The sequence below is a fragment of the Sesamum indicum genome, linkage group LG5 (assembly GCF_000512975.1).
Source record: "Sesamum indicum cultivar Zhongzhi No. 13 linkage group LG5, S_indicum_v1.0, whole genome shotgun sequence".
NCBI classification, from domain to species: Eukaryota; Viridiplantae; Streptophyta; class Magnoliopsida; order Lamiales; family Pedaliaceae; genus Sesamum; species Sesamum indicum.
The window spans coordinates 17,605,256-17,617,544 of record NC_026149.1 but is presented as its reverse complement, the minus strand read 5'-3'; the positions used below and the strand labels follow the sequence as shown (position 1 = coordinate 17,617,544).

The 12,289-nt window shown below is 34.3% G+C and overlaps 1 protein-coding gene across 2 annotated transcripts; it reads left to right on the top strand.

The window, feature by feature from the left end:
* LOC105162867 (tRNA (adenine(37)-N6)-methyltransferase) lies at window positions 244-5,041 on the top strand. Of its 2 annotated transcripts, XM_011081022.2 has the most exons (10): window positions 244-418; window positions 511-647; window positions 1,234-1,334; window positions 1,438-1,633; window positions 1,710-1,802; window positions 2,696-2,755; window positions 2,894-2,968; window positions 3,229-3,309; window positions 4,504-4,693; window positions 4,948-5,041. In XM_011081022.2, exons 1-10 carry the CDS (start codon window positions 337-339, stop codon window positions 4,971-4,973), a joined length of 1,041 nt encoding a protein of 346 aa, XP_011079324.1. In that variant the 5' UTR covers window positions 244-336; the 3' UTR covers window positions 4,974-5,041. The 2 variants fall into 2 exon arrangements, with proteins under 2 accessions (XP_011079324.1, XP_011079323.1); XM_011081021.2 differs by lacking the exon at window positions 4,948-5,041 and having other exon boundaries at window positions 4,504-4,911.

Sequence of the window (12,289 nt, the reverse complement as noted above, 5' to 3'; positions counted from 1 at the left end):
AACTATAAAGTAGTAAATGGTCTTCCAAAATACATACTGTGGTGATCTCATAATTTAGTGTTTCCCTTTATAGGATTTTATATGGTTTTCACATGTTTGATCAATATTATAGCTGATATTAATATCATCCCCAAATTGAATTTGGCCCTCCATCCGACGGTCTTGATTGCTGCCTTCAATCGAACGGTCTAAAGCGCACTATCGTGACAAGGTAATCAAAATAAATTTCTATTCTAAATTGCAATTCCCCCTGTTGATGCGGAGTGAAGTTGAAGTTGGGGCTAAGTTCGTCGTTGTCCGCCTCAGGGGGAGAGTATGAGCTAAGTCTTTTGTCGAATGGTTGGCACCAAATCCCAGTGGCTGACGCTCTCCTTCACTTTGGCATTGGCTTCTCTCTCTGCTTCCACTGCCATCTCTGGTAGGCCTCATCAAACATAAGCCAGTACTCTGAGTTTCTCTCTTCACCTTTTCTTGTGCTAATATATGCATGTTTATCTTGGGCTGCTGCAGTTTATTTGTGGAGAAGGAAATCGAAGTCTATCTCAAATGGGGAGGCCGACAAAAAAATTCAACAACTTGAAGACTCCTTAAAGGGCGCCTTGGAAAAATGTGCTGCTGAAAGACAAGGCCGCATTAGGGCTCAAAAGGTTGCTTTACTTCTTCTTTTCTTGATGATTAGAAATGTGAAATGAAGTTTAATGGTGAGAAATGAGAAACCATTTTCTGAAAGTTTGTCAATGTTGCCGAGAATTGACACTGTTCGACTCTAATTTCTGTCCTTTTTTTCCATCATTTCTAGAACTTTATATCTTTCTAACTGCTGGGCAAAGTTGCACTTTTCTTGGTACATTGAGCATATCTCATTTTCTTTCTGTTTAATCGGAAGTGTAAGTGAATTTTGTTCCGACTGCTATAGTTTCAATAAATGTCTTAAGGAAGTGAGGCGTTGCTGGCAGTTCAAAAGCTTTTGTTTTGAAGCATTGTAATCCAGATAGGACAGATATGTCTTCAGAATCTAAATGTGGGGAAATGAGATGTAATAATATGTAGCAAAATGATTATCATGGTTTATGCTAATGCCGACTTTTGTATGTACTCGTATGAATTTGTGCTATTTATTGGTTAATAATACCAAATATGGAGAACAACAATGCAGGTGTATACAGAGTTGTAACGTATTCCCATAACAGCCCTGCTGCTGTTCAATTTTTAAAATTGCATGTCTTGTTGCAGGATTTAAGGGAAGCATTGAGCAGGCCTAATTTCAACAAGGTTGAATCTACTTCATATCCAATGGCACCTATTGGGGTAGTTCACTCATGCTTCTCTACAAGGTAATCTGGTAAAACAGTAGGACAATTTTTTTCCACAACAATGTAGAATAGCGTTCACTTGATTCATAAGCACCTTTCATGATACATGTCGTAATTTGTGCAGGAATGGGACTCCAAGACAGCCTTTAATTGTACCTCTTGCAAAGGCATCCTTGATATTTGATCCTACTCGGGTTCCGGAAGCATCTCTTGAGGGCCTTGAAGGGTATTCCCACTGCTGGATTATCTATGTGTTTCATCTAAACACAGATCTTGAGAAGTTATGGAAGCATCCGTCACAGTCAAAATTTAAGGCAAAGGTTAGTGCTATCATTTTTGTTTTCTGGATCTCTTAAGTATTATTGAGCTGTTTAAGATAGTTGAATGGATGAATAGGTAAGGGTACCGAGGCTCAAAGGTGAAAGAATTGGAGTCTTTGCTACAAGATCACCGCATCGTCCGTGCCCAATTGGATTAACTGTGGCAAAGGTATTGTTAAATTGAACAAAGGAAAATTGAATCTTTCATGATCATAGCATGGAAGGTGCTATCTCATGCTATTCACTTCCAAAATTATTGTCCAAAAACTATATGAAAGCTCATTTACAATGAATGTGATGGAGAAAGAAAGATGGATGTTTCTAATTCACATGAAGGAGCCTTTTTCAACTCAATTTCCAGAAACTAGAATAGACACATTGTAGACAGTATATTAATTTTATGAGCTTACTGTATATTCTGAAATACTAATCATATATATATATATATTATTCGTCTGTTTTGAATTTTACAAATAATTTGTACTACCAAGATTCCAAGTTTAATGACATTGATTAAACTCTAATTTAATTCAAACCAAATATAAACTCTGTGTAAGCATTTTTTTGAGATGCTTTATCATTAATTTCATAAGATAAAAATACTGATTTTGAACTCTGAGAAAACTATGTCAAATTCTTTCTTATTGGAAAAATTAAATAAAGTTTCTATTACTTTTCTTCTTGCCTTTAATTTACTTAAACTACATGGAAATCACATCTGCTATTAAAGCAAAAATTACAGTTGCATTCATATACACATCTGTGACATCGGGATTCTACTGTATTCCACTAAATTTATTCTAGAATCTAGCAAGCATTGCTATAGTACTGTACTATGTGAATGAAATAGCATAAACCACACATTTTGCTCCATTCCAGGACCATCATGATAGTCAAGTTTTATATGGTGGCTGCACCCGTACTCCGGGGTTGCTGGCGATAGATCTATTGTTAGAAAATACTTATTGTCTTAGATCAAGGATTTTTTACTCTGAATCACAGGAAAATATTCTTCTTCGTTCCTAGATAGACATTAGGAAATTTACCTTTCTGGTGTTTTAGGTGGAGGCAGTGCATGGGAATACAGTGTTGCTCTCTGGTGTGGATCTGGTTGATGGAACAGTAAGTTCTCTTGTTTCACTAGTAGCAGTATTATGTAGGACGAAGTTTCTTTCTCATTGGTTATCTGTCTTATTCATTAGTGCATTTATATGTGGCACTAATGTAACAGAACCTAGTTCCCTTTACCTTCCATTACAGCCCATTCTGGATATCAAGCCTTATCTGCCATACTGTGACAACATCCAAGGAGCTACAGTTCCTGATTGGGTGAAGGTATTTCTCTTTACATAATTAGTACTTGTGAGGAGTGCATTATTGTCATTACGGGTAACTTGTTCGGCTTGATAGTAAATAAAGAATCACACTATTCAAACCATAATTTTGATGCGGGAATAACTCTACCTTTGTTCTAAATCACCTTTCCACATTTATGTTAATTTCAGATGTTATTTTCGAGGAAGAGTCTCTTTCTTTGGTTTTTTTGCAAACTTCTTTGACTTTCCCAGTGGGAATTTAAGAAAATTCTTGAACAGGTCGACGATGCGCTAGCTATAGCTTCTGTTAACTTCTCTGAAGGATTTTCGTCAAGCCTTGCAGCTTGTTGGTTGCTTGTGGTAAGACTTAGAACTTAATTCTTACTACTATGCAACCTCTATGTCTTATTTTGCAATTTTGACTCTGTCAACCTGCTGTTTTACATTTATGAATTCTGGTTGTGTGGCTTAGTTGCGCAATTTTATTTCTTATTTGAGAAGTTCTTACATCTTCTGAAAAGATGAATAATATGAACCTTTGTTTATTCTTATTTAAGAAGAAGTTATTTTACGCCCTTTGTACATCAACTCCCCATGGCCTGCCTCACAATTTATGGTAAATTACATCCAAACCCTTGAGGTTTGATCCAATTACAATACATTCATATTAGATAAAAGTTTACAATTACCTCCCTTGAGGTTTGTTCTAATTACCTTCGTTGAGGTTTGCAAAACATTACTAATCCAATCGAAAAAGTGTAAAAGTGCTTAAATACCCTCGCTATTTTCCAAAGAAAGAAAAAGAAAACATATAATATAAAATTTGGCAAAATGAAATGCCAAAATAGATAATAACAGTCATTTCTTTTCTCAGTCCTTTTGAACTTTTTCCTTGTGTTTTTCGAGTCTAGCCCTTTCCGCCATTGTGGCGCTGGCAATCTTAATTTCAAAGTAGTGCAATACCTACAAAGTAAACATGGATGTCTTACGTGAAATTTGGTCCAAAGGGCATTTTAATCCAAAACATGGTGGCTAAATAGCATAAAACCCCCCTATGTTTAAAAAATTGGGGAAAAAATCCCTTGGAAATAGGTGGAAAATCCCCCCTCTGTTTTATCAAATGTAGCTTACTTTCCCTTTTTTGTTAAATTGACTTAACGGTATTAAATTTTTTTTCATGACCGTTGTGCCCTTTTTATTATATATTATTTCTTGTTTTGATGACGGTTGGATCTTCTTTGATTAAATAATGAGCGTCACAACCGTTAGATTTTGAAAAAATGAAAGGTTTGGATTCAATAAATTATTTAACTTTTATTATAATAAATAATTCAAAATTATATAAAAATTATTATTATATATAAAAAAAGTAAAAATTATAAAAAATTATTATTATTAATTCAAAATTATAAAAAAAAATATTCAAAATCACTGAAGTATTCCTAATTGTTTTATCAAAGAGTAGACTAAATGCTTCCTATTTATGAAATAAAACAAAAGTCAGTTCTACAGGCCAGAAATGTGATTTTATCTTTTCAACTTTGTTTTTTCCAGGAAAAGAAGTCACTTTATTCCTCTCCAGATGAATTTCAATCCTTGATAAGGGAGGTGCTCTCATGGGATATAAGATCAGTTTCTCAACGAAGCCGTCCTCATCAACCTCCCCTTGAAACAGAAGCCAGCAGTAGAGGTGATGTTGATGCTGAAAATAGAGTAGTCAGTGCTGAAGCCTCTCAAAACGGAGGTGAGCTAGTTACATCTCTAATAAATGATGTTGTTTATCACCTGATTTTGGAAGGCTTAGATGTTTCATACAGAATCAACTCCAACGCCAATGTTCTTGTTGAGAAAGTCACCCTTGCATCTCACACACAAACTACCAGTAAATCGGATACTTGACATGGTTCTTGCTGTTGTTTATGCCGCTTTCTTTAACTTTCAATGGTATTTTTTCTTTCTGAACCTTATATTCTTCCCTTCACATATACATGGTTGAAGTTAAATGCAACATGAAACTGGGATAAGAACTACGGCAATGTAGCAGAATTCTGGCTTCTTTCAGTACATAATCTAGCAATCCATTTAACGTTCATCGTTATGACAGGCTAATGTTACTTTGTATGCAGACGAGTCCCTTCAAAGGGGTTTATAGTCTTTGCTTTGCAAAGGACATGTTGACAAGCCAGTAATCTTAAGTGTTATGGCTGTGATTTTTGATGTCTCATCTCAAATTTTTTAATATGTATTTGGATGTCAGATAAACTTCTGATAATGATAATATCTGCTGTGGAAAAAAAATATATAATTAAGAGATAAAATGTAATGATTAGAGATTTGTGATATATGCAGTGGCGAAGTCAGGAACTTGGCTTACCCCTGGCTAAATTTGGCAAAATTGCAAAATTAGTCTGACAGTTTAAGATCATTTCAAATTTAACCCCACGCCTTTCAAAATTTTAAGTTTAACCCTAGTTTTCGATAAAAACAACAAAAAGAGACCAAAATGTTGCAAAGAAAAGTTCCCTCCTACTACTAGAGGTTCAAAGTTTGAATTAATTGCTGACCATTTTTTTGATCCATGTGCACGTGACTTTCACGTGGGTTCTTCGCCGTTATGTTTAACGTTTGTAGTGCTGGGCTTTTCTTGCAATATTTTAGCTTCTTTTTATAACTTTTAATGGGACATGGAGTTAAATTTAAGATCCGTATAAGCATGGAGTTAAGTTTGAATTCGCCTTAAACTTTGGGATTATTTGTGCAATTTTGCCTCAAAATTTAATAATGATTGGAAATTTATCAAATTTATCCATTCGTTGAAATTAAAACCTTAATTTATATAATTATAAATTTCACAATCAATTTTTTTTATATCTAAGTTTGTTTAGAGACTTGAATAACATAATATGAAGAAACCAAAATTTATTTTATTTAATAAATAAAAAGAATTACAAAAAGAACAAGTTTGTTGAAAATCAAAATACATGAATAAAATCAACAACATAAATATAAAAGCAATCCGACTTTCTGGAAAAATTATAACTTAATGTTGATTGTTGAAAAAAAAAACACAAAATGGTAAAAACCCTAGCAATCATATATATATTGGGTTTATTATATTTTATCATTTGAATTATGATTATTTTTTTATTTTGGTATCTGATTTCTTTTTGTGTTAACTTATCATATCAATTTATGAAATTCTACATTTGTTATTTATAATTATTTTTGAACCAAGTTTTTTATCGAAAAAATATCACATGTAATGTACATGTGATATTTAAGGGTTATGTGATGTGATATTTTTTACATATGCACAACATGTGACGTTTTCTTGCAGAAAAATCAACAAAAATAAAGATCGTATATAACAAAATATAAATTTTGCAAAATTGAGATAGTAAGATAATACAAAAAATTATTTTAATGGCGAAATATAAAAATGAGTATAGTTCAAATGACAAAATATAATTTATATATATATATATATATATATATATATATATATTGATCATGGAATAATAGTCCTTAATCTTGGGCCAAACCCTAACAACCGCATGAATTTGACAGGGTTTCGCACCGCCTCTGGATATAATTAAAGTAGTGAAATATATTGAAATGTGTTTTATAAAAGAAAAATCAACAATTTGGAATAAAAGTCCATCTAAAAAATGCCAATTTTTCTAAAAGTGTTTTCTGACATTGATAAAACATGGATGGCAAAACCTAATCCTTTCACTTCCTATAACACTGTATGTATATTGGTGGTAAAAAAAAAAAAAAAAGAAAAAGCACTGTGTGTATATTTTGAAAATACCATAAATTCTTATTTCTTGAAAATAGACTTTTTTTTATAAGATATTTGAGAGCTAATCATACAGGGACTTTTTCAACAAGCATACATAGTCTAGTTTGGTTTTATCAATAAAACCAGTTGGTTGATTCATATAGATATTTTCTTCCAAATCACCATGCAGAAAAACAGTTTTCATATCTATTTGTTTTAATTATCGATTAAAGTGAGCAGTGAGAGCAAGAATAATGTGAACACTAGTATATTTAACAATTGGAAAAAAAATTTCAGTATAGTTAATCCCATCCTTTTGTGTGAACCCTTTTGCTACAAGTCTTACTTTATAGTTTAGAGAGGGATTTTCTTGCTTAGTTTTAAAAATTCGTTTACAGTCGACAATAGAGCAGTCTTTGGGTTTAGGAACTAGTACCCAAGTTTTATTATCTTTTAAGGACTTCATTTCCTCATTCATGGCACTAAGCCATTGTTTAGATTTCATAGCTTCTTCAACATTACTAGGTTCAGAAATTTCAATATTTAGGGCGATGTGAAAGTCTTTATATTTTGAGGAAATTCTAGGTTGTCTCATATTTCTATCTCTAGCTAATTGATAGTTTTCAAGGGTGTCCCCTGGGTCTATATTTTCAGAATTTTCTGCATTTTGTTCCTCTATGTGTTCAGTAGTCCCTTCCCCTTGTTGGTTATCCTCTACATTGTTCTCCACCTTATTAAAAGTGGATATTAAGACTTATTAAGGCAGGGCATTTCATTTTCATTAAAAGTTACATTCCTACTTATTAAAATTTTAAAAACCAGGCTGGCTTCGTACCCAAAACCTATAACCTTTTACCCCTTTTGGATAACCAATAAAAACACATTTTAATGACCTAGGTTCTAATTTATCAGAATTATGATGAACAAAAACAAAACATCCAAACGTCACATTGAGATGAAATATTAATATCTTTTTCAGACCATACAGTTTCAGGTGGTTTTCCCAACAAGGGAACAGATGGAGATCTATTTATCAGATAAGCTACAGTTAAAACATCTTCTCCCCGAAAGGATTTGGGCAAACCAAAACTCATTAATAGACACCTAACCTTTTCTAACAGTGTTCTATTCATTCGTTCAGCAACATCGTTTTGTTGGGGGAGTATAGGGATTAGTTCTGTGTCTTTTGATTCCAAACTTTTCACATAGGTCAGAAAAATTTTAATTGCAAAATTCAAGCCCATTATCTGTTCGTAAAGATTTTAATTTCTGTCCGGTTTGATTTTCAACCAAAATTTTCCATTTTTCAAAATTTTCAAAAACTTTAGATTTGTGCTTCATTAAGAAAACAAAAACCTTTCTTGAAAAATTATCAATGATGGATAGAAAATATCTATTTCCTCCATGGGTGGGTACATTAGAGGGACCCCAAACATCAGCGTATATATAATCTAAAATGCATGTAGACGTGGACTGGTTTGGGGAGGGTGAAATTGAAAAATGAACCCTATGTTGTTTACCCATTACACATTCATCATAGAACTTTAGTTTTTCAATTTTATCATTTAGAATTCCTTCCTTTTTTAACTATTCTAAACCTTTCAAACATGTGACCTAATCTTTTGTGCCACAAAGAGGTCTTATCACATTCAGTCACAGATGCATCAATAGAATCATACATAACAGTGCAAATATACAGATTATATTTTCTGTTAGCTTTAAAAACCATTAAGGATCCTTTCATAATTTTCATAAAACCCTTTCTCCACTTATCCTCTAAACCCTCTTCCTCAAGAGCAGCTTAGGAAATCAAATTTTGACTTAAGTCAGGAACATACCTGAAATTTTTCAAGGTTAACTTATAACCTTCTTTAAAAATTAGAGAGATGTCACCAAGACCTTTTATTTCACAATGTTTTTCATTTTCCATTGAAACAAAACAAGAGATTTCAGATTTGAAATTTGTAAAAATTTCTTTGAAAGGACTCATGTGGAAAGTGCAACCAAAATCAATTAACCACTCATGTTTATTTAGGGAATGAACAACATTTACTTCACATACCATAAAGATTTCACCAGAATTATCATCAGAAACATTATTTACATCTTCCTTATTTTCATAGTTTTTATCTTTATTTTCCCTCCTAGGCTTTCTACAGTCTTTTATGTAGTGTTCTTTAATTCCAGAGTTATTACACCTTCTTTCTTTTGACTTGTCATCCTTATACCTGTTATCCCTAAGCCTAGACTTACTCCTACTGTTACTCCTACTTTTACATCTGCTTCTTCCCCTACTGTTTTTCCTATATTTAAAATCAGAGTTTCTGAATTTTGACCTTTCATTTTTTGTTGTCAGATATTAAAGTCAGATTTACCATCAAAAGGTTGAAGATTATAGCCAGCCATTTTAACAGATGAAATACATAGTATTTAAGAAAAATTCAACAGAGCAGAAAATGATAACTAAGTATCAACAGTTAAGCGTGGAAAAAATCACAACAGTTTTAGGCTTACCAGCCTAATTCTCGACCAGATACCGAACAACCGTTATTTCTGTAAATGAGATCAAAATATTAGTCATATTAAAAATCATGACGAATAGTTTTGGCAAAGCCAAACCATGTTAAAATGCTGATCATCACGTGGTGAAAATTTAATTTTTTGTATTGATTTTTTTTTAATTGTGATCCAAAAATATTTATTTACTCTGACTTTTAAACTGTAATTATTTATAAATTTGGGAACAATCAATTATTTGTTTTAATTTTTGTTCCATTTTAATGATTCAAGTTAATTTTTCATGAAAATTTAAGGATAAATTCCTAATACATAGTATATATAAAGCTATCAAACATAATATAAAAAATTCATCAAATTCTACAAAACTAAGTATCCAACATCAAATTATGAATCTCTCTCAAAAAAACAAAAAAATCAAATCAAATTATGAAGAAAGAATATTGTTTAATTCTGTTTGGAGTGGGAGCAAAAGAGTTAAATTCCTTCCAATAAGTAGAGTCTCAAGTTTTAAACCCTTACTAGTTAGTAAGAGAATCTGTCTTAAGATTCTACCGGCTTACCATTGGACCGACGACTCGTCGGTATGTCAATATTGTTGTTGTTGCACTAGAATTAGTCTCAGGCCTCAACTATTAAAAGGTGGTCCCGTCAACTGGTTTGATCATCTTATGGATTCAAATTTTATTAAACATGTGGTGTTTTTCTCGTTTTATATGAGTTTATTGTCATTTATTATCTCATCATTCATAATTTTTAGGGGAAGGGTTTATTGCATAAAATCTAAAAAAAACATGGTACAACAATGGGCCTAAGGATCTATTACATTAGTTCCATGCAATTTTCAGACAGATTCTATATAAAACTGATGCTTGCAAGCTAACTGGCAAGTTATCTCTAAGAATTCTGCATCGAACAAGCTCCAGAGTCTGCCTAGCAACCGCTTCTGGTGAAGTAGAAATACTTTGGAATCTTCTTTTGTTGCGTTCCATCGAAACATGATAAATCAGTGCTGCAAGCGTGGCTCCATAGGATGCCTTCGTGAGCCGTCTTCCGCGCCATTTCTTGCTTGCCCAAATCACCCTCTGTTGCCAAGGAGATCCTAGCTAAGTGAATCTGGTTTCTCGTTTAAGAATCCGCAAGCACTGAGAAATAAAGGGGCACTGACAGAATATATGATCATGAGTTTCCAGTGCTTCATCATCACAAAGACAACAGGTAGCCGCTGTGATATGCAACCAAGGGTTATCTGCCGTAGAAAGGCTGCCTCAGATCGCCAACCAAAGAATAAAGTGTGTGCGAATAATTTTGAACGGTCTTAGAAATAAACAAGCCCAAAACACCTTGTCGCATTTTGGAGAAAACAAACTGTATGCAGCAGACGATGTGAGCTTACCTGAAGGAGAAGTCTGCCACGTAATCCGGTCTGTTGGAAGCTGCCCAGAGATGCTTACTCATGAGGCCTGCATTAGTGGCTGCAACACTCTTAATGCCCAGTCCTCCACTTTCCTTGGGCAAGCACACATGTCCCCATTGGACTTTAGCATGACCTTGGCCGTCACACCCCTTCCAAAGAAAGCTCCTAAGCTTACATTCGATGCACTTCGTCATCCCCTTAGGGAGATTGAAGGAAGAAGACCGATAGTTGTGCAGCGTGCAAAGAATAGATTTGATGATTTGCACCCTACCAGCAAATGATAATCTACTGGAACGTCATGTAGCCATTCGCTTGTCAATTTTAAGTAACAAAGGTTGGCATTGCGCTAGTGTTAATCTCGATGAAATCAGAGGAAGTCCCAGATATTTGATAGATAGTAATCTGATTGAGAACCCTAATAACTGCTCAAGTTGTTGTTGAACAGAGACTGCAGATTTTGATAAAAGAATGTGACTCTTGGCAGGTTGGCCATTAGTCCTGAAAGACTTGAAAATTCCACCAATGCCTCCTGAAGTACTTGGACCGAATTGATCTCTGCTTTACAGAACAAAAGCAGGTCATCTGCAAAGCATAGCATGAGCAGCTCTAGCTCCTTGCAACGCCAGTGGTAGGAAAAACTATTACTTAAATTTCACCATCGTATGCATTACTTCCATGATAAGGACAAAGAAATAGGGGGAAAGATGATCCCCTTGTCGCAGTCCTCTTGTACCGTGAAAGTATCCGTGAATGCTCCCATTTAAGGCAATAGAATAGCTTGCCGTAGAAACACATTCTGTCACCTAATGAATAAACACTGTGGGGAAATTAAATAGCTTAAGCGTACAGTAAGGAATCCTCACTCCACAGTATCATACGCCTTCCTCAAGTCAATCTTTAACGCACATCTAGGTGGTAGACGCTTCTGATTATACTCAGAGAATAATTCTTGTGCCAACAAGATATTGTCACTAATACTCCGTCCTAGGACAAAAGCATTCTAGCTAGGATCAACCAATCTCTGAAGCAACCCTTTCACTCTGGTTACCATAATCTTCGTGATGACTTTGTATATAACATTGCAACATGCTATGAGTCGTTAGTCAGCCACTTCCCTAGGGAGCTCTACTTTTGGGATTAAAGCCACGACAGTTGCATTTACCTACTTTAACGGACACCTTGAAGTGTAAAATTCTTTGACTGCTTTAGTCACCTCTGCTCGAACCACGCTCCACGCAGCCTTGAAGACCCTATGCATTGCGTTGTGGGCTTTTATTTTCTGGAAAAATGTTCTAGAACATACATCCCCCTCCTTGAGCCATTTAAGCTTAGCCCTCTGCCTTAGCATCAGTTGCTCCTGCGCCACAACCTCTGAATACACCAGGAGACAACATTTCTCCAGTTCCAGCAGCAAAACACAGTTCCTTCCTTGGCTTACAAAACACAGGTTTGAGTAGTTTAAGCTTCCATGTAACTGAATACATGCCAATACCTTGTATACGATGCCGTCATACTTCCTCCACTCGGGTGAAAGAATATGTATCGATCGAATCGATGTACTGCTCAATTGAGCTGAATTTATTAAAATATTGATGTAATCATGTAAGTATGGTTTTTAGGTA

Bases quoted from the DNA above. Each gene is read 5' to 3' on its own strand.
- LOC105162867 (XM_011081021.2), top strand. From the start codon at position 337: ATGGTTGGCACCAAATCCCAGTGGCTGACGCTCTCCTTCACTTTGGCA. The intron at 648-1,233 runs GTTGCTTTACTT...GTCTTGTTGCAG, and splicing joins GCCGCATTAGGGCTCAAAAG to GATTTAAGGGAAGCATTGAG. The intron at 1,634-1,709 runs GTTAGTGCTATC...ATGGATGAATAG, and splicing joins AGTCAAAATTTAAGGCAAAG to GTAAGGGTACCGAGGCTCAA.